The sequence below is a fragment of the Octodon degus genome, unplaced genomic scaffold (genome assembly GCF_000260255.1).
Source record: "Octodon degus isolate 3935 unplaced genomic scaffold, OctDeg1.0 scaffold00023, whole genome shotgun sequence".
In the NCBI taxonomy this organism is placed as follows: Eukaryota; Metazoa; Chordata; class Mammalia; order Rodentia; family Octodontidae; genus Octodon; species Octodon degus.
In genome coordinates this window covers 19,051,570-19,074,085 of record NW_004524599.1, presented here as the reverse complement: position 1 = coordinate 19,074,085, position 22,516 = coordinate 19,051,570, and the positions used below count along the sequence as shown (strand labels likewise).

The 22,516-nt window shown below is 42.7% G+C and overlaps 1 protein-coding gene and 1 pseudogene across 1 annotated transcript; one reads left to right on the top strand and one right to left on the bottom strand.

Annotated features, from left to right (window-relative positions):
* Nucleotides 1–11,164: 11,164 nt before the first annotated feature.
* Nucleotides 11,165–12,103, bottom strand: LOC101564003 (vomeronasal type-1 receptor 4-like). Its single transcript, XM_004628469.1, has one exon. The coding sequence runs from the start codon at nucleotides 12,101–12,103 to the stop codon at nucleotides 11,165–11,167; it is 939 nt and encodes a 312-aa protein (XP_004628526.1).
* Nucleotides 12,104–20,462: 8,359 nt separating this feature from the next.
* On the top strand, nucleotides 20,463–21,925 carry LOC101563605 (annotated as a pseudogene).
* The last annotated feature ends 591 nt before the right edge of the window (nucleotides 21,926–22,516 follow it).

Genomic DNA, 22,516 nt, shown 5'->3' with positions numbered 1-22,516 from the left:
TTGTCACCTACTGACCCAACAGTCTCTTCCACTGTTAGAGTATATAGCAGGAACTGAGATTGTGTGGCAGTAGAAGAGGCTCCCATGAATTAACTCCGGCGGCTCCAGCTTGCTTCGACTTCTCAGGCTTCTCCTCTCCCGCCTTTCGGTCCGCCATTTTCCCGGCCGCGGCCTCCCCCAGTGTGCATTTTAGAATGCTTAAAATTCATAGGCATTTAAGACAATGCTTTTATCTTTTTTAGGGGCCTTATCTCATCAGAAATATAAATTTCCCAAAGCTTACATTCATTTATTATAATTTTCTCTAACAGTTAAGTTTAAAAGTAATGAACATAGCCAAGGAAAACGTGTTTGTTTGTTTGCTGTTGCTGTTGTTTTTTAGGAAAATGTTTAGGTAGAGTCACATGTTCTTTTGTCAGGCATGCATTTTTCTCTTATGCCTGGAACTTGTTTTAAAATGAAAAGTGATCTTCACAATTTCAACTTAGAGAGCATTCTGCCGTGTCAGAAACACATTTGTGATTTTTAAAGTGATGCTCTTCCCTATAGGGTATTTCAGGATGCAGAACAACCTCACAGGGAGTTTGTTTCAAATGCGTATTACTCAGCCCACGTTAGAATTCTTTCGCATCTTTGGTCCTCATTTTGAAAAACACTTTAAGTTATTCTTTTGTCCTCAAGTTAAATAGTACAAAGTTTATCCATGGCAGAAAATTTTAAGATGGTATAAACAGCAATATGCAACATCATGAATATTTTGTGAACAATTTTTAAATGAATGTCTGTGTTTGATATCTTTCCTGTTCGAATCCACCCAGAAAAAAATCTAATCAGTTCTCTAACAATGCTATATAAATGATGAATATTTTTCTTTGATGAGGTTTTAACTTTTATTCAGGGTGGAATTGTGTTGTTAAAATCTTTTAAGCAGAGAGTTTTACTGTGTATATTTTATGCAGATTTGTGTCAAAACGAGTTTAAGTGACTTTGTTAATTTCTTATTTGCCATACCACTTCTTTTCATGCTCTACAGAAGTTCTGTAAAAGGCAAATAAAGCAGTTTAGAGCCAGAAAGCCTGGCACTTTCATGTTCTAGGCAATCATTTATTTCCCAAAGACAATGATCAGATCATTTTATGTATATGCAGCCTGGATTCAATTTCAATTACCTTGTTCTAGTTTTCAGGTTAGAATGATTTAAAATTAGCAGGCATTTAAGAAAATAGGTTTGTTCTTGTGTTTCTTCTCTTTTCCTTGTCATTTGTTCTTTCCTGCTTCCAAATCTCTATATTTATTGGATGGTCTCCTTACGTGTGGTGATACTAGAACACACAGTGTGTTTCTCACTAGGCAGCTAGCTAGTGAAAGAGCATGAGTGAAAGTGGAGTGATCAGCCACATTGACAACAATTACAATAGGAATAGACAGTGAAGGAGGGCTCTGGCCCGACAATGGACTTGGTCAGCTGGCGTGGCTGACACTTGGTGCTCTCTTACTTCCTGAGTTATGCGGACCTTCAGTGCAGAATAAGTAGGTTTTCTGTAAAATCTTTGTTTCCTTTCAATTCTATCGGCTGAGAACTGGCTTAGCAGAACTGAGTTGCAAGAAGTCATTTTAAAACCACAGTCCCCTGTAATAAGAGGCCACTAAGCAATCCAATCATTTCCATCTCTGCTTATCTATAAAAAACTACGGACTTAGAGGCACCGTGTGCAAACTCACTAGAGTCTCTTCTCCCAGAAGGTTTTTCTAAAAAGTGTTCTAATAAACTCTTCTGTTGTTCTGTGAAAAACAAACAAACAAAAAGAAAAAAAGAAAAACAAACAAAAAAAGAAAAGAAGTTTTTATCATTTTTTAGGGACCCTGTTTCATTAGAAATACAACTTTCCCGTAGCTTACACTGGTCTTGCGGCTTAGCTTAGTTGTTTAAGCGGCTGTTTGGGCAAACCCAGTCAGGCACAGGGGATGGTGCTTCGACCCCCAGCTCCACATGACCCGACCCTATGGCAGCCTGAGCCGGCCAAAATAAATAAATAAATAAAAGAATCCACAGCATGTATTCATGTATTATCATTTATCCTAATAGTTAAGTTTGTAAGTAATGAACATATGAAAGGAAACTGTGTTTGTTTGTTTCTGTTGTTACTTTTTAGGCAAACGTTTAGATACAATCACATGTTCATTTGCCAGGTATATGCTTACTGTACCTTTTTTTTTTTTTTCAGAGCTGGGGATTGAACTCAGGTCCTTGAGCTTGCCAGGGAAGCACTTATTCAACTGAGCCATCTCCCCGGCCCCACTGTACTTTTTTACTATATAAATTTGTTATGTTTTGCTTTTTGGTATCTAGAATACTGCCTTGGTCATTGAAATGTAATTTCTATTTCTGTATCTTTTTCACATTTCAAACCTTTCTATAAAACATTTAATACATATATAGAAAATGAAAACTCTTCATCAGCTGTTGATAATTACCTGCACATTAGGTCCACGTGGTCTACAGTGCTAGTGAGGAAAGCGGGCCACAGGCTACATTGTGGGTGCTTTTAAATGCATTATATGGGAGGTTGAAGCAAGAGGATTCCATGTGAGGTCAGCCTGGGCAGCAGAATGGGAGTCTATTGGAAGGAAGGAAGCAGGGAGCGAAGGAGGGAGGGAAGAAAGGGAATAGGGAAGGAAAACATGGGGAGAGGGAAGGAGGGAAGGAGGGAGGGAGGGAGGAAAGGCACAAGGGGTGGGATGTAAATACTAGCTTCAATTTGGAGGTTTCTTAAAAAGTGAAACATGCACCCAGAAGTTGACCCAGTCTTTCCACTTCCAGATATTTCATCAAGAGATGAACATGGGTCTCTCTACAGACTTATACATGGACGTTAATCCTTTCTTTGTAAGAGCACAAGTAAGCGATGATAGTATTTCACATTCCCTTTAGCAATATCTGAGAGTTTCAGGTATTCCACATCCTCATCTACACTTGGGATGTCACTCGTCTTTAACTTTACCCGTCTTGGGTTTTTTGTGTTGTTTTGTTCTGTTTTTGTACCAGGGATCAAACGCAGGACCTTTTGCTTGGCAGGCTGGCACTTATACTGTTAAGCCACACCCCAAGCCTTTAATTTCATCCATCTTAGACATTGCAGTGTAAAGAACGCAGCCAAGGAATTTGGGGTTCTGGGTGGGATTTCTTGGAGTAACTCCTAAGAGAGCCCAAGTCCAGTTTGTGGGTAGCATAGAGGATCAGTGGAACTGGCTTAGTTGGGGTGACACAAAGGTAGGCACTGAGATAGGGGAGGGGGTATGGATGAGTATGTGGTCAGTGCAATGGGTGCCTTGACCTAGTAGGTGGGTCATGTTCTAGCATAGTAGACATTGTTCCAGGACTCAGGCAGTGGGGGGGTGCAGGCTGGAGGAAAGGGCTGTGATTATTCTCAGAGCTCAGGAGCTTGGGTGACAGGGTGGGGGGTGGGACAAGAGACACGGGTGTCAGACTTAAAATACATCCCTCAAAGGATCCAAGCTGACCCTACTCAAGACATTTAGAATCTTACAGAGGAATAGACCCATTGTCAAAAGTGTGAGCCTGGGTTAGAGACTCCTCTGAGGCATCTCCAGGCCAGTGGACATCCAGGTCGTTAACACTTGTATCTAGGATCCTCCAGGAGTCGTGGGAGGCAACAGTCAAGGACTCAGAGGTTCAACAAGAAAGTTGAAAATTCCCTGGCTGAGGTAGTTTCATAAAGAATTGGAGAAACGGTGGTGTTAGGTCTTCTCTCAATGTTTTGTAGAATTCAGAAGGGAATCCATAATGATGTGGGCTTTTTTTGGTTGATAGCTTTTTATTACATCTTCAATTTCATTGATTGATACCAGTTTACTTACGAGTTTTAGTTCTATTTGATTCAGCTTCAGCAATTCATATGGATCAAGGAATCCTTCCATTTCTTCTTAATTTTCCATCTTATTAAAGTGTAAATTTTCAAAGTGGGTATAGATTGTCTTCTCAAAATACCAGTTCCATAAGGGCTGAGTGTATTTTGGTGTGGTAGAGCACTTCTGGGTTAAAGCCCCAGCATCGCAGGGGACATGGGATACAAGAAGGAAGGGAAAAGCAGGAAGGCAGAGCCTGGGGTCAGAACAGTTGTTTAGCACGTGCAAGGTAACGGGTCTGTTACTCAGCACCAGAAAAGAAGAAAATATAATTCACACTAATTCAATGTATTCCTCTTTCTTCCACTAAGGATATTTCATCAAATTATTAGAATGTGCTCTTTAAAAATAATCCTGATTCATCTTAAGCTGCCTTTTTCTCCTTGGTCAGAAGTGAGAGTAGGGCATACATTATGAATTAACAGGATTGGTAGTGAAACTTTACAGAGGTTCATTGATTTGGGCAGATCCACACATCTCAGCAAGCAGAGATGCCAAGAAATATATAAAACAGGGTCAAGAAGGGTAAAATGATAAGCTTGGCGGTTATCTGGGTGTCTACTACAATACTCCAGCAAAGTCACCTTGAAAGTTTGGTCCTAAGGCCAATTTGATCCTAAAATCCTCAGAGGTCCAGGGATCAGCAGTCTTCTGACCTAAGATCTGTCCTGCACACATGGGCTCTCTCTCTAGCTGGACATCAAAGCTTGATTTCACCACGCTAAGGGTGAGATGGGCTAAGGAGATATAAACTCAAAGAAAATCAATGCGTTATAGGTACACAGACTATTGATAAATCTCAAGGCCACGACAAGAAGCAAGAAAAGAGACACCAAAAGAACACACTGCAGTGTTCCAGCGCCATCAGTTCAAGAGCAGCAAAAGCAGCCAGGCATGGCGGCACATGCAGAAGCAGAGCACTCAGGAGGCCGAGGCAGGAGAACTGCTGAGAGCTCAAGGCCAGCCTGTTCTATGTGCACTGTGAGCCGAAGGTCAGCATGAATTTAGCAGTGGGATTTTGTTCCCCCAAAACAAAAGGAAACGAAGCAATAAAATCCAGCAAAATTAATGTGTGGTGATAGAAAGTCTTGGCCCACTGGCGGTGGTGCTGGCTGGAGAGAGATTCAAATGCTGTTTGCAGTGTGCCGGAAGTGGGTGGTTATCTGGCTTTATTCTGTATGTAAGAATTGATTAAACTACATACTCAATTTTCATATATTTTTGCATGCTAACCCTCAAATGAAGTAGGGAAAAATAAACACTAAAACAATTATTTTTAAGCCCATTTCATCTGTCTCTCTCTGTCTCTCTATCTCTGTTCTGTCTCTGTCTCCCTCCCTCCCTCCCTCACCCCCTCCTCCGCCTCCTCCTCGCTGCTCCGCCTCCTCTTCCTTTCACTGATCAGTGCATACCTGAGGTCCTCTCCCTCCTCTCCTGAAGGACGGAAGCTGGCCAACTATATTGGGGTGCCATTTACCCAGGAGCACACCACATGCCAGACAAAGGGTTTGGGCACAAAGTATGAACTGTATTTTCTGAAACTTGCCAGAAGAGCCTAAAAGAAAGGGGAGGGATGTACAGGGATGAGACAAGGATGCCCACAGGGACTCGAGAGACTTCATCACAAAAGGCAGGCCAGTCTCTTCGTGCTAAAAGGTGCAAGGAGAGGAGAGGGCCAGAACCAGCAGAACCTTCACTGAACAACATGCATCTCTGACTCCCGGGTCTAAGAATATGGGTAGCTCCAGGGTCCACAGTGGGATGGAACTGCAGGTAAGGACAGCTGTGTGCTCCTCCTCTTTTTGAGAAAGGAACCAGAGCAAGTGTTGGAAGTATCATCAGAAGCCTTGGAAACAGAAAAGCTGCTCTCCTTGAGGAGCCCACCTGAAACCTTACTCTCTCACACACGGTCTTTTAATCCAGTGTCCTGCAAAAGAGGCAGCACACGAGAAACGAAAGCATCTCTGAACCTTCTCAGGATATTCTTGTTCCCTGAATGGCTTTCTGGTTCAAGATGAATAGAAGACACTGGCCTAGGCCCTTTACGGACGGGAGGGATGGGATCTCCAGCTGCCATCCATAGGTCTATGAACACGGGCATGACCTTCCTGTCTAAGATCAGACATGGGTGCTACGGGACTCAGAAGGACACAGTGGCCCTCCCTGCGGTCACCTAGCGAGAGCACTGACCACTTTAACATGGGATCACAGCAACGCTATCAGCGACAGCCGCTTCTGAGAACGTGTAATGGTTATCAGAGAGCAGCACCGAATGCCAATCAAACCAAAGTCCAGTAACTAAGTTCAGAGTCTGTTCCAAGCTAGCCTGTCCTATTCACCACTTATTAGAAGCATTTTTTTTAACTAGAGCATGTTTATAAAAATGAGAACATAGTTCCCAAGGACAGGAGCTGCTGTCACGGACTCCCCCTGAATCACACTAGCATCAACTCTCTTCTCCCTCTGCTGGAGACCGCTCCTCACTCCTTCTGTCTCTGCAGCCCACTTGCCTTGTTTCAGTCAGTTTTCAAGCCTTCTAACAGCTGCTCTCATGGTGGGTGGCAGAAATTCCCTCTTGCCTGTGAGCCCTTCTGCCCTGGCCCATCCAGGAAGCTTTGCTCCTGCTGTCCCCTTACCTGGACACCTCTGCTCCTCACAAGAGCACATTCCTGTTGTGCCCTGTGCACACATGTGACTGTCCTCCCGCCAGCCAGCCTCAGGTACGCAGACTAAACGCAGCATCAATCACAAATCTCAGCCTGAGTCCTCAGGCAAAAGTAGCCTCTCATTCCACAGGGGCAATCTTTTCTCTTTCCTGGGATCCTCCACCAAGGGCATCTCACACGCTAGGCAAGTGCTCTACCACTGAGCTATACCCTCAATCCTTTATATTTATTTACTGATCTAATTTTGTTTGGGAATAGGGTCTCACTTAGTTGCTCAAGCCAGCCTGAATCTTGGTGGTCCTCCTGCCTGAGCCTGCTGAGTAGCTGTGCGTAGGGGCACGTGCCACCACACCAGACCTATTTTGTTGCTCTTGTTAAAGATAGTCTTTCACTGAACCTTCAAAGTCTTGACGTCCCTACACCCCCATGCAACACTACCATTTCCCTGTTCCCCCAAGAACACTAATGTGAACGGTGTGAGAGAAATCTCTAGAACATATGCTCAGGCAAGGAATTGTGTTGCATCATAAGCGATATGCATCTTCAACTTCCCTGGGAAATTTTGACCTGTTCTAGTAAATGCTCTTATCAACTTGTACTCCCATAACTGTGACTGTGTTGCAAGAAGGGTATCCCCCAAACAGTTGGCTCGACGCAAAAATGAAGGAGCAGAATCTTCCTTAGGGAATAGTCTAGTTTTAACTATGTCGGCACGTCACAATTAGATATTAATAAAATATGAAAATAGTGTTCTTACTTCCATAAAAAATAAAATAAAATTTCATACTAAAATAATTAGAGTATAGCAAATGTTAATGTACTATCTATCACTATCTTAAAAGAATGACCAATATGTTACTCAGAGCAGGGAACAGTCTTTGAATCAAAGCTGCAGTGGGCTGGGTGTGGTGGCCCAGGCCTGTAATCCCAGGACTTGGGAAGCTGAGGCAGGAGGATCACCATGAGTTTGAGGACAGTATGGTGACTGATGGAATGAAGCAAGATTGGATAGAGTGAAACAGTTACAAGAAAAGCCAGCTCTTTTTCCAGGGAGCCCTCAAGCCAAAGCAGCTCTGCTGATTGCCCCATTTCAGGGCAGCAAGGTTAGGACTTTATGCCCTGCATAGTGTGCACACCTGTAACCTTGGGCACAACAACTCTTTTCAACTGATTTGAACATTTTATCACAAACCAATTTTTTGAGTGTGGTTCAGATTATTTTTTATTGCAATTATTTTTGTTATAGTCAATTTAAAACACGCTTAATTGTGGGGACAATAGCACTGTGAACTCTCCACATCTATCACTCAGCTTTTACAATGATGGGCTCAGGGTGTGACTAACTTCACTCATATCTCTGTCTCATCTCCATCCACTTCCAATTACTTTGATGCAAATCCAAGACATCACATCTATCACTAGTCATATGTAGTAGTGTTGCTTGACAGTTGTAACAGATGACTCGTTACCATTTAACCGATGACCTCATGTAAGCTCCACCCGGACTCTTATTATCAGTATCTGGAGCATAAGAGAAAGGCATGAATATATTTAATGTAGCAACTTTTATGAGAAATCCTTATCTTAACTTTTTTCTTTTACCAAATTATTAGGGGTATCCTCTAAGGAGATTATTGGGGGTTCTCCATCGATGACAAAGGTTGACCACCCTCTACCAATCAAGAGACTTGTCCAACAATCTCTCCCCATTTTAATGATTTTTGTTTAATTGTAAATTAATTTTGATATTATTCAGACCAGCTGGTAACTCAAGATAAAGCATGTATTTTAGTCTATGTTTTTAGAGCTCAAATAAAAAAAGGAACAGCTACTGACAGAACGACATATAAACATACATGACATCCATGAACACTTTTATGTTCAGAGTGCACTCAAATATACTTCTGGCCAGGTTAAATTATGATGACCTGTTTAAGTTTTTAAGTATGAGACACTAGTCAGAGTGTTTATAGGGCAATTAGCAGAGACCTCTTACATGAAGAATTTGAAAAATATAAAAAACTCTTATTTGTAGTTAGCAAGCTTGAGCAGGAGCAAGCCAACTGAGCAGAGTGCATGCACAGGCCCACCACAGTGGAGGAGCACTGAAGACTCGTGAGGCCTGCACTCACAGGCTGGCCAGAAGACTGTAAAGGCAGTGCGGGACGCTGTGACTTAGGGTCTCTTTGTTGTGTCTGTACCAGGAGACTATCTGCAGAAGGGGCTGAGGGGAAGGGGAATGAGGGTGAGCAGCAGGCTCAACTGGAAAGGGAAGGATAGATGGGCTGTTATCCTGCCATCAGCTTGATAGCAGAGGGAGGGGCACACGCCGATGGGGGGAAATGTGCTATTAGTTGTTTTTTTGTAACTGGAAGGAGGTGGTCAAGTAAGGCAAGGGGAGAGGGAGCACAGAGAGAGCGAGGTATCCCTTTAGCTCCTGAAAGTTAACAGGTCAGAAGGTAAAGCAATGGCTGCAGTTTTAGGCTCTGGTAGTGGTCAGTAGCAGTCAGTGGGGGAGGCACTTGAGTGGGAGCCTGCAGTGACGGCAGTTGATAGTGGCTGTAGTGGGGGCAATGGTTCCAGTGTTGGCTCTGCAGGGTGGAGTGTGGGGGAATCTGATCTGACAGAGAGCAAAGAGGCAGAGAGGGAGAGGGAGGGGGGAGAGAGACAGAGACAGAGACAGAGAGACAGAGAAAGAGAGAGAGACAGAGAGACAGAGAGACAGAGAGAGAAAGAGAGAGACAGAGACAGAGACAGAGACGGAGACAGACAGAGACAGAGACAGAGACAGAGACAGAGACAGAGAGACGGAGACAGACACAGAGACAGAGACAGAGAGACAGAGATCGAGTGAGAGGGAGAAAGAGATGGAGACAGACACAGAGACAGAGACAGAGAGAGGCTTTAAACCCATATGGCAAGTGATGGAAACACCAGTTGTCATTTATTCATGGAAGAAACTTCTGTGAGGAACACAAATGTTTAGGTCGCTATCACACACACTGATGGTTTTCCTTTAGGTGCTTCGTTTATTGGTGCACACTAGTACTACGGAAGAGCAAGGCCTGGATGGGGAGTGTGAAGCCTGCAGGTGGCGCATGGTGATCTGCTTGGTGTCATGCCCCGCCCCCCCGCACTGCTTCCACTCCGAGCCCCTCCTGACCTTCTGGACTCTCTGCCCACACCTATGTCACCTGCTCTTTATCACATGTGTGCATGCACACACTTATGTATGTTGCACTTTTTTCTTATAGGAAAATGTGTGCAACTTAAATTTCTTGTAGTTGGGCTTAATTTCTGTAACATGATAAGCCACAATTGCATCATTTCTTGAAAATGACATCCCTGCACCCCTTTGTGTGCCTCCATAGTGTCCCCCAAGGTCTACATGATGCTTTCCAATTTACCTGACTGAGGAGGAGCAGTGAGGCTGTATTCACAGCTTCGCTCTGGTGGGTTACTGCTTCTCGTTCCTCTCCGTCTCTGAGCAGCTCTGCAGACACACAACTCCTAAAGTCAGGCTCAGTGTGACTGCTCATGTGGAGACTTGCTACACCACCTCAAATGCACACTGGAATTCTTCCGCCCACTCTTCTATACAAAACTGCCACTAATTTGTACTCTCCTTTAAAAATAAAAAAATTGGGGCTGGGAGATGGCTCAGTAGAATAAGCGCTTGCCTGGCAAGTGCAAGGACCTGAGTTCAATCCTTGGTTCTGTCAAAAAATAAAAATAAAAAAAAAATCCATTTAAACTATTTGCAATTCAGAAAAAATAGAACAGGGAAATTCTACCTTCTGTTTCCTTTCTAAAAAATGTCTCTGAGAACAGGCAATCACACTTGCCAAGGCTTTCATGTCTCCCAAATGTCATAAAACAGAAAAGTGAATGTGTGACCAGGCCCAGGGCTGAAAGTGTACCTGTACTTTGTGTCGTGGGCTTACATGTTTTATATGATCTTGTTGCTTCGGTCTGGCTTCTTTTTTGTATGTATAATAAGTTCCTAAGTTCTTGTAAAGCAAATAAATGAACATGTTACTGCAAACATAAAATGGGGAAAGGGAGGGCAAAAAGGAACCAAAATATCTTAATTATGTATGCTAATTCTCTACAGAGATTACAATCATTCTGTACTGCAAATGAGTACTAATAGGAGTTTAAGAAACAAGCTTAATAAAAACAACCAAAACAGCCATTTCACTGAATACTTAAGTTTATCGTCAAAGCAGAACTGGAAAAGACATTGTTCCTTTTATATGTCTCATACAAACACATTTATCTCAAAATAGTTTCTGGAATGAGATTCTTGGGGAACACATTTAGTAGGCAATGACTTTGCAGCACTTCTTACCACAAGCAGTGCCGACAAAAGAAGCATCTAGCAGGAAACTTCGCGGCTGTCTGCTGGATGCAGGCTTTGCAGCGCCAGCACCCTGGGCTCTCTTCCAAGGAGGTCGCTCTCAGCCTGCAGTCACCAGCACTGATGCATGACAATTAACTATATTTTTCAGCTGTATTACCTGGATTTTTATTATATAGCAGATAATAAAATAAGAATTATTTCAACTTATTTATGGAAAGCATGCAGGTAGTAAATATTTTCTGAAAGTCCCTCTCTCCCTCTGAGAAGAGCAGCATTCAGCTACATGTCCATCTCTGTGAATCAGCACAAAGGGGCTGAGAATCGCGTAACCAAGGGTGAGAAATTCTTTAAAATTTAATATGAGATTATTCTCAAGGAAGAAATTCAGAAGTAGATTAAAAACACAATCTGCCCAATAAAAGAGGAGGAAACAGAGCATCAGAAGGAGAACACTTTGGGCAGCTTTGACCTCGGCGGGAGTTTTGCAGAGGACCTTGGAGCTCCGCAGCTGGAGAACACGCTGGTGGTGCTGATGGAGAAGAAGCACCATGTAGCCACTGGCGCCGCACATGACGCCCTGAGACACAGCGTCCCGGAAGGCCATGGTACCAAGAATCATCAATCGTACCTTCTGACTTTCTGGCTGAAAGTAACAATAGTAGTCACTCGTGCTAATTTGTGATGTGTTCTCACTAGCACTCGTGATGTAAAGGAGTAAGTTGATGTTCGTCAAAAAACTGAATATCCAGAGGAAGGGAAACAAAAGAAGAATGTATCGTGAAGAACTGGGCTGGAGCCTCCTCCACCTGGAGTGACTGGGGCTCACGGTGAAGGCCTGGAAGACCGTGAGGAGACTGCTGGTGCAGATGGAGAGGCCCCGGGCCACCCGCTCCAGGTAGCACACGACCTTACAGCCTGTGTCATCGAGGAAGTGTCTCACCCCAAAAGCAGCTATTGTCCTTGGAATGCCTTTGGACAGAAGCATTATGATATTCGTGAAGGCCAAATGGATGAGAATAAGGTGCATGGCTTTCTTCTCAGAGCCCCGATACATGCGTGTGTGACTTTCGAGAACAACGGTGTTCCCCACAGTGCCCAGTCCAGTCAGAAAGGCAAGGATTGTCCCCTTGCCAAGGTTCAAAATCATTTCTTACAGCACTGAAAGAAAAGGTTGGATTCAGCAAACACCTTTTGAAGAAAGTGTCAATAATGATAGTATGTATCTGCAGAAAGTATTTCATAGAATAACAATTTTTTGGAGTATGGGGGAAATTCATGTTTTAGATAAAATGTACTCTTTTGTAAAAAGGATCTATTCCTTTTACAGTGTGTGTATTATTCTATGCAGTCTCAAATGCTAACTTGAATGACAGTACTCAGACATGGCAATTTTCATTCCAGCCACTGTATTTCCCTCCATATTAAAAACCAATCTATTTATTCCAATCCTTCTATATCCCACCTACATTTAGTGTCCTTAGAGATAAATTGAGCCCAAACTCCACTGACAGAATTTCTCTGTTTTCATTCTCTGCTCCCCTGATTGAATTCCAGTGTCCTGAATCTCCACCTTACTCTGTTTGCCTTCCCTCAGTGACATAAGACGCTTTGAAGTCCCGTTCCTTCATCTTCCTTAGCCAGTGTCTCATGTGGTCGCGTCATCCCGGACATAGTGTGCTTTGTCTTCATCAACATTCCTTTCTGTTTCTAATTTGAGGGGCAGTTCAATTTCCAGGGTTCTTTCAATTTATTTTTCTGCTTCTAAATTCTTCATATTTTATGCACATGCATAAATATTTCTTTTTCTCTGCACCCCAAACTGACTTCCAGACTCACTGATTGTAAATCTTTTGTAACCTTCCTATCAAGTGTGAAGGAGCACCACTCTACATAGCAACCAAAAAGTAAAGTTGACTCAGGTAAAATCCATCAGGAATGAATCTCTTTCTGGAAAAGTATTATATAAACACTTGGCAATAACAGGGACAGTGTCCTAGAAGAAGTCTGGAACAGTTTTCTTCAAGATCTGAGCAAAGATCTGAGCTCTCTTGGAGACCTTGTGGACTCCGATGGAGCCAGGCCCGGTTCTCACACACTCACATTTACCGAAGAGGACTAGGACAAGGCAGGTAATTCAGGGCTGTGTGGGGTCCTTCACCTATAACAATTTAAGACAAAAGACACCCCAATTACTGCACTTTTTAACAAAGATGGTTGAGGCAATGCTGGCATGAAAAGAGGTCACTCAAAGAGGGGGTCAGAATGTCCCAGTATGACTGCAAAAAATATTTTAGTGAAATTTGCGACATGTTTTACCTGTCTTTGATCCAACATTGTTAGCTATAGGAATGTGTTTGTATTCACATATGACACATGCTGTTTCCTTTTGAAATTTATCAAAATACAGGCATATTGCCCAGAGTGAAATAAATCCTACCCTTTTATAAAATCTATACAATTTGTAAAGGTGAGAGACACAGTGCACGGGCTGGCTTTCTGTATATACACTCTTACTAGCTACAGAATATGGAAGGACTGCCTTAGATTTCCCTGTCCTGAGGCCTCTGATGACAGGAACTGCCAGACCAGGATTTCTCCAAGCCTTGACACTCGCTGACTTCAGGCCTGGAGGAAGATCCTCTGTGCCTTCCAGCCCTCCCCTGGCAAAGGGAATTGTCTCTCGTGTTTCTGCAGGGATAACAGACACCACTCCATGAAATGCTACAGCATTGGAAAAGTATGCACAGGCTATGAGTCAGGAATAGTGATCAAGTGTTCAGTGAGAAAGTGTAGTTTGTTAGCAATCTCTGCACTCCACCCATCACAATATCCTAATGGGCCTTTGAACTCCATCCTGTTGAATTTTGTCTTTCTGTGTCAGAACCAGGCTCCTTTTGGCAAGCTTACTATTATTTGCCCCAAACCCTGACCTCTTAGTGACTTTTAGGACCAGTTATGTGATATCCATTGAAGACTCCTTCTTTCTCATGAAATGACAATGTCAGCAAAGGGAGGAAGAACTCATTTTCCTGACTGTTTTAGAAAACAGTTTGTTGAAGTACTTTAAGATCCAGTCTTGGGCAGAGGAGATGACTCAGTAGAATAAGTGCTTGCCTGGCAAGCACAGGGTCCTGAGTTCGATCCCTGGTACCACAAATAAATAAATAAATACTAAATAATAAATAATAAATAAAATTCAGTCTTTGCATTTAGGTAGACTATAAATGGCACCCGGATCTGATGGCACCAAAAAGCACAAGCAGAGGAGACTATGCTGGCCTATTTTCCAAAATAAAACATGATATCATTGCTCCTTGAGTTATTATTGTTACATATTCTTCAAAGACAAACTATATTTTTCTCCTGAATCATTAATAATAGTTGCCATAATAAAAGTAGTATAATAAATTAACCTACAAGTATAATTCAACATGGGCTGCGGTGGCACAACTGTATAACACCAGCATGCTGAAAACTGGAGCAGGAAGAACTTGAGAAGTTTAATGCCAGCCTGGGCTAGAAAGCAATATCATATCTCAAAAAGCAGTAAATTAATTAATTAATTAAAAATATTATAATATTGTGTGCTTGCATTTGGAAAATTTATTAATGGATATAGAAATATAAATCTAAAATTAAACAGGAATGCAATAAGAGATTTGTAACATACACAAATATAAACAAGGCCCATTTTGAAAGGTAAAAGAGCATCAGAAATGAAATGCTCAACTTTTAAAGCAGGAAATGATATGCATGGAGGCAAGTTCTATGTAAGACTGGAGGTGGACTGCAGCTAGGGGTGCTGTGTGGAGAAGTTTTAAAGGACCTTTTCATACTTTATTCTGGTGCAAAGATTGTAAGTTCTCGAATTAAGCAAAATAATACAATATAGTCCAATAGTCCATAAAAATAGTGAGTTGTCAGCACAATGGGAAACTGTCAAAAATTGTTGACTTGAGCCTTTTATAGCTCAGCATACTAATATAGCTTTACATTTTATACCATGTGGTTGCACATTTCTGTTAAATGGTTAAGACCAAGTTAAGGCAAGACCTTAACAACTAAAATTGGAGCTTTTGCTATCTGATAATATCAGTCAAATCCCCTCGAGATTTACCCTGGAATTATGCACAACACCCTGTGGATCTTTTGTCAATGTCAGTCATCTGAATGAGTTAAGGCCATTGCTTAGCCTATTTATTCTCTGTGAAAGCTTGAGAGAATTTTTCTCTAGATGACTCTCCTTAGTCATACTATACATGATTGAAAAAAAAGGGGGAATATGTTGGGAGCTACAGAAGTTAGGAAATTGATCAAACATGTGTATGTGGAACTAGGCCTCATTGCCTAAAGCAAACAAGCTACCTCAGTCTTGAGATAAACATCCTGTCTGTTTAAGGTCACTTAATATTTGCTAGATAACCTTATGTCACATGTTAATAACTTTATAAAAGTATAAATAAAGGACAGTTTTGTTGTGAAAAAACAGAAAGAAAAGAGAAATTAAATATATATATATGATATGATATATATACATAATGATAGGATACATATATAGATACTTTCTCTTAGTTTATTGAGAAGAAAGAGTTGTACTAATATTGTTTAGACAAAATGTCATGTCTGCATCTTATCCTCTGAATAACTACTATGAAGACAATGATATGAAAGATATTAACTATTGCAATTGCCCTACCAACCTGTTTTGAAACTGTGTCATTGCTATTTTATCCTTTTTCTCATCAAAATGAATCAAAAGATTGGAGGTGAAATTAATGGAAACTATTGTAGAAACCCAAGAGTCCTGTATCTTTCTGATTCCCTGCACAGGAGCAGCACAGATTCTTGCCCAAAGCCAGAGCACCTGCTGACATCCAACTCTACACAGAGAGACAGAGCCTCAACATTTCGGAAACCTTCTAACTTGAACTGGACCCTACTCTTCCTGTCCTGTGACCATTGCCTTTAGACATCAAAACACACAGGAAGTGTCTAGGCTGCCAAGACCATCTGCATAGAAGCCTGGTTAGTCAGAGACACATGCATATTTCCAAAGGATGTAGGTGAATTTGTTTTTTCTTTTTTCTTGAGATCTGGCCCACAGCAGAGGTGCTGTCTCCCCTGCAGTAGCAAAGTATCTCATCTTCTTCATGGTCCCAGTTCTATCTGACTCTATAATATTTCTGTCTAACTTAACTGCATCTAACATTCACCCCTCTAAAGAAGCACCCAGAAAGCCCTAAGGGGGTGATGGGTGATGACTAATCTGGCTAGTGATCCTTCTTTCACGAGAAAATTTCCTGGCTCCTGGCACCCCTGAGTAAGCAGAAGAATCTAGAGTTTCACTTACCTTGGAAGCTGTGGTGCGGGTGAGGTCTGAGCTCTTCCTTCTGGCAGTGTGGAGCTCCCCGGATCTTATTTGTACCTTCAGGAGAGCAGAGCTCTGGGCGACTGGGAAGTGACACCAAGACAGTTCCTGGGATGACTGTCTCTTATCCAGCAGGAGGAAATCTTTAGGGCTCTCAGTCCCCAGTGAAAGACTTTCCCTCATCATCCAGTTAGGGTGCTTGTTTGACTCAGGAGTTAGTTCAGGCTTAATTAGGGTTAATTATTTTAAAACTGGGTTATGAAGCAAGAGGGGGAGCAATGTCTGAGCCACAGAATAAGCCACCTCCCTTTCCTCTCAGGCATTCATTATGCTTAGGGACAGAGCAACGGTGCTCCTCACTGGGGATTCTGCATTCTGCAATGACGCAGCCAGCCTGCCAGGAAGACAGTCACAGAGCTACGTCTGGGTTCTTTGTCACAATGTAGCATGATTTACTTCAGGACAACTCAGACAAAAAGGGCTCAAAACTCTGGAACCTCTACTTTCCATAGAGCAATCCCAAACTCTCAAATTTGATCTTTTCACATGACACTACAGTTGATTCTTGTTATCGCCAAACACACTTCTTCCAAATCTATTTTTTAAAGCCTTTTAAATAAGTAATCTTTTGTCTTGTTTTGAATAAGAAAATCTAGGTACCAAACCTGAGGAAGTTGTTGATTCACACATAAAAGTATAAATGCAAGATAAGAATTAAAATTTCCCCTTGTGGTAAAGGAACCTCTACACTTTCTTCCTGGATTCAACACTCTTGAAAGAAAATTCAATAGCTTATAGTTCTCCTTGCTCAATTTGTTTTTCATTTATGTATTTGGTATAGGGTCTCACGATGCTCTTCGGACTCATAGGGACCCCTTTAACTCATGGAAGTCTTTTTGAACCTAAACACTGTCATGGCCAGCGTTACACTGAGAAACGGTTTCCAAGGACCCCTAGCCCTCCTTCCTAATGCGGGCCTGCAGCAACATCATTTCCCTGTCACCATGCGTGTGGGAGAGCAGTGGTGTCAGTTCTCTGGGCAATGTGTTCCCAGCTGTCCCTTTCTCATTACAGGATGAGAGCTCTATTTCTTCACTGTTTGAAAATGAGAAGAGGACAGCACAGCGAACACTATGAGGTTGCAATGCAGTTAAACTTTATGAGGCAAAAGGCATAATAACGCCTCCCCATCCTAATTCCCGTTACAGTTTGTCTCGAGAGTGTGGGTGCCAACTTAGTTTTGCTTGGTCATAAAAATGACTCTATTTTCCTACTCTTGCAACATCTTCTATAGATATCCCACCATCCACATTGTATTCTGGTTGAATGCTTTGCAATGGAACATTTTGTTTTTCCTTTTCTTTGTTTTTCTTTTCACACCACAGACGTGCAACACAGTATTTCATATGAGCACCCCCGCGTGCGGCCTGCACTGCACCCTCCCTCCCAGTTGTGCCCGCCCCCCTCTGATGCCCTTGCCCTTGCCCGCAGCGTCCTCAGCGGTGCTGTTATCATGCTCCCCACCGCTCACTCGAAGTATGAGAAGAACATATGCATCCTTCCGAGGGTTGCTGATATGCTTTAACACGTTTCATTACTTGAAAATGACAAAATTGTACTCTTTGTGATCAAATAGTTACTCCTCCATCACGTCTACGTATCACATTTCTGTCATTCAGTCTTGGGTTTGTGAGCACGTTGCGCCTGCCCCCGGCGGCCGCTCTCCTGTGAGAGCTATTGGTGCGGTCCAAAGTTCTAAGGGGTTCAGCACAGCTGCGCTGCTTCGGTAGCCTTGTTATTGTGAGCTGTGCACTGCAAATATGTGCATTCAGCTCTAGCACGACCTGCTGAGTTTAATTCTCCTGTGCATATACCAAAGAGTGGTATGGCTGGGTCACGCCAACTGTGGCTTCAACTTTTTAAGGCAGCTCTGTGTTGAATTTAATACTCTGTATACCTAAAATTAGACCAAAAGTGCCTCGATCCTGAGAACATTTATCTATCTATCTATCTATCTATCTATCTATCTATCTATCTATCTATCGATCAAGCTATAATCTCAGTATAGTTTTGATTTGCATGACCCTTTTGTCTAAAATATAGACTACTATATATTTAGATACTAACTGGTCAGCTTTAATCCTTACGAGAAATCTTGATGTGAACTTAGTTTTCCAGGTTGTTAGTGTTTTGTCATATTTTTGTCTTTTCCATTTCTCTCACCATCAAACACAGGATAAAATTCTGAGGCAACATGTCAGAGCTCAAAATCTTTATCTTCTGAATATCTTCAAAGTGCACTGTAGGTTGATGACAAAACCTGTGCGAGTGATGCAGTATGAGGCTGTATCCAAATTCCCTAGAGAAGGAAATGGGGACAAGAGCAGCACAATGCTTCTGGGGGGCTGGTATTGTTTCTCTCCTCATCTCACTGCTGATTTGATGCCAACGATGCACATCATGCTCCTGGATGTTCATGAACTTCTCTAGTGGACATTTCTTTTAAATGTGTGTTGTCCACGTGGTTGCCTCTCTGAAAGCACAAATTTTAAAATTATAGCTCAGTTCCTGCAGGACAGTTAGTACTGGTCAACATTTTATGTTTCTATTCTTTTTTTCTCATTTTGTGATACTGTGTATCACAATTATAGCCTTGATTGTGCTAGCAGTCCCCTACCATTGCGGTGAAATGGTGTAGCATTTCCAGAATCTTGCATTTCTTTTTTTTGAGCCAAATAGCTTTGAAAGGTTCCTTAAAAATCACTATTCTTTATGCTAAATATTAGGACACTGCTTCACAAGAAAACTGTATAGGAAAATAATCAAAAAATAAAGTTGCAACATCTAATAGAACACTTCCTGCAATCATACAATTCACAGGTATATTTGAAAATAAGCTCTTAAGCAATTTACAGAACTTTGTAGCATAATTACCATATTATAATATTTTGTGTATGTAGTACAAGCACTGCAAAAAGAAGTAGAGACTCACAACTATTAAGTAAAACAGCAATGAGCGCAAATGGTGGTGGGGTCAGAAAGAGACAGCACTGAAACCTGACTCTAAAATGCTGCATGGCCCTGTCCTTTCTGAAAATGTCTGTTCTAAGTCCACCTTATGAGGCTTCACTGTTTATTTTTCAAATACACTTTAGATCCTGATTATTAAAACTGTTTTGTACACATCTCTATTTAAATAATTATAATGTAATTAAGAAATAAATTCTTCACTTAACACCTTACTTTTAAAATTATATTTTATTTTATTTTGAGAGTAAAAAAACAGAAGCAAAATCAAATAGGAGAAAAAGACAGACACATGGTAACATACAATATGTAAGTTACAGATATACAGAAAACAGCTAATTAACAATGGTTGTTATATTATTTATTTTTATCATCAAATCTGTTGCTAAGACTGGAAGTCACAGTTATGTAAGATTGGAGAAATAATTGAATATTAACACTTGCTTTCAAAAATCTTCATTCTTTTCATCATTTTTTCTTTAAAAATATTTTGAAGAGAGTATAATAATAGATAAGACGTTAGAGACCGTACACATTTAGAAGACAAAGATGACAGGCATTCAATCATGGGTTTTGCATTACACATTGCTGTCGTTGATGTAGTTGGCCAGATCAAAGATATCAATATAGTGCATTAGTCAAAGTGAAAATTCTAAACATTAGATGCTATTTTTTTAAAAAAACTAAATGAAATTATTAATACAATCATCTCAGACATCCTGTACATATACTTTCATGTTTTACCCCTTCTTTTTCTTCCTCTTTTCTCCTTTCCTTCATTTTTATCGTTTAATCCTAGGTGCACTTTCTGTCGATTTTATTATATCTATTATACCTTTTAGATTTTAATTATTCTTTCACGTTCTTACACCAAGGAGACAATATGATATTTACACACATAAGTCTGATTTTATTCACTTATGAGTGTAGCCTCTAGTTGCATCTACTTACCAGTGAAGGCTTTGAGTTTGTCTTTCTTTCTACCTGAGTAGTGCTCCGTTGTATAAAAATACTGCATCTTGGCTCCTCGGGCCGCCCGGCCCCCTCCCACTTCAGGTGGCCGGCGAGGCCCGCGAGGCCCAGGAGGCGGCGGACGGGAGCGGCGGGCCCTCGAGCGGCTGCCCGGCTGCAGCATGCGCGCCCGCGGGGGCTGCTGCGCCTGCCGCGCCGCTTGGTGCTCGCCGCGCTCGTCTTCTTCTGGCTGTCGTCCTCGCTGCTCTACTTCGTCTATGTGGCGCCCGGCAGAGTGAACACCTACTTCTTCATGATGCAGGCTCAAGGCATCTTGCTGCGGGACAACGTGAGGACAATAGGAGCCCAGGCGTATGAGCAGGTGGTTCGCAGCGCTTACGCCAAGAGAAACAGCAGCCTGAACGACTCGGATTATCCTCTTGACTTGAACCACAGCGAGTCCTTCCTCCAAACCACAACGTTCCTTCCCGAAGACTTCACCTACTTCGCGAACCGCCCCTGCCCAGAGCGGCTCCCTTTCATGAAGGGCCCAATAGACATAAATATGAGTGAAATCGGAATGGATGCCATCCATGAACTCTTCTCCAGAGACCCAGCCATCAAGCTTGGAGGGCACTGGAAGCCTTCGGATTGCGTGCCTCGATGGAAGGTGACCATCCTCATTCCCTTCCGGAACCGTCACGAGCACCTCCCGGTCCTGTTCAGACACCTGATCCCCATGCTCCAGCGGCAGCGCCTGCAGTTTGCATTTTATGTGGTTGAGCAAGTTGGTACTCAGCCCTTTAATCGAGCCAAGCTTTTCAACATTGGTTTTCAAGAAGCAGTGAAGGACTTAGATTGAGACTGTCTGATCTTCCATGATGTGGATCACATCCGAGAAAGTGATGGCAACTATTACGGGTGTGGACAGATGCCCAGACACTTTGCAACTAAATTGGATAAGTATATGTATCTGCTTCCTTATGCTGAGTTCTTCAGTGGAGTGAATGGCTTAACAGTGGAACAGTTTCGAAAAATCAATGGCTTTCCTAATGCTTTCTGGGGCTGGGGCGGAGAAGACGATGACCTCTGGAACAGGGTACAGAATGCAGGCTATTCTGTGAGCCGGCCAAAGGAGACACAGGGAAATACACGTCCATTCCTCATCACCACAGGGGAAGTCCAGTTTCTTGGAAGGTACGCCCTGCAGAGGAAGTCCAAGGGGCGGCAGGGGCTGGACGGCCTCAACAACCTGAACTACTTCGCAAACATCACGTACGACGCCTTGTATAAGAACATCACTGTCAACTTGACACCCGAGCTGGCTCAGGTGAACGAGAACTGAGGGGAGAGAAGCGCGAGGGCTTCGCCACCACCACCGCAGAACAAAGCTGGTGACCTGTCTGGGAGGGTCTCCGCAGGAAGAGACTAGAAACACAGTCTCATGAAGGACCACAGGGTTCCAGGGAAAACTTGTGACACAGTACACGCACAAACGCCTTCACTGTCGGACCTGCTGGGCCCGAGGGGTCATCTCTGGATGCTCCTCGTCAGCACTGGCTTTTTGTTTCCACGAGATAGACGTCTGTCCTGCTGCACTCTCCCCATCTCCCACCTCAGCGTCCTGTCTTCACCACACTCTCCAGAACCCGCGACAGGCAGAAGCCGCCCCAAGCTGTCATGGGCTGCCACTGCGAACGCCTTTGGAGCCCAGGGCAGTGCCAGCCCAGTCAGCTGCGCGTCAGGAACCGATGGACTCCGCACCATTCTTTGCATCTCTGGTGTTCTCTTTGGTTTCATTTTTTAAAAAATACCTGCTTTGGGTGGGGATTGAAGGTGGAAGGGGGGACTGGGGGATGGCAAATAGACAAATATATAACAATCACTTCTTGAAGAAGTATAATTGTAAATAAGCCATGTAAAATGCCTTTTTTAAATTTAATTTTATAGCTGGCTCCAATTCAAAGTGAGGATTTATACATTAGATCACTTATTTGGTTGGCATATGCAGGAACTCAGTTAAAATGCAATTGAGGATCATCTCGGAAATTACTGTCACTTTGAAAGGGAGTGGAAATGGGGCCTGTCCCGGAGCAAGTGGACCCCCGTCTCCCTGAAGCTGACCTCTCTTCCCTCCTTCCCTTCTGCTCTTCCAGGGTCTTGTTCCTTCCTGCCTTCTGCTGTGGCACACTCAGCCCCCAGGCCTGTGCAGCC

Bases quoted from the DNA above. Each gene is read 5' to 3' on its own strand.
- LOC101564003 (XM_004628469.1), bottom strand. From the start codon at position 12,103: ATGATTTTGAACCTTGGCAAGGGGACAATCCTTGCCTTTCTGACTGGA.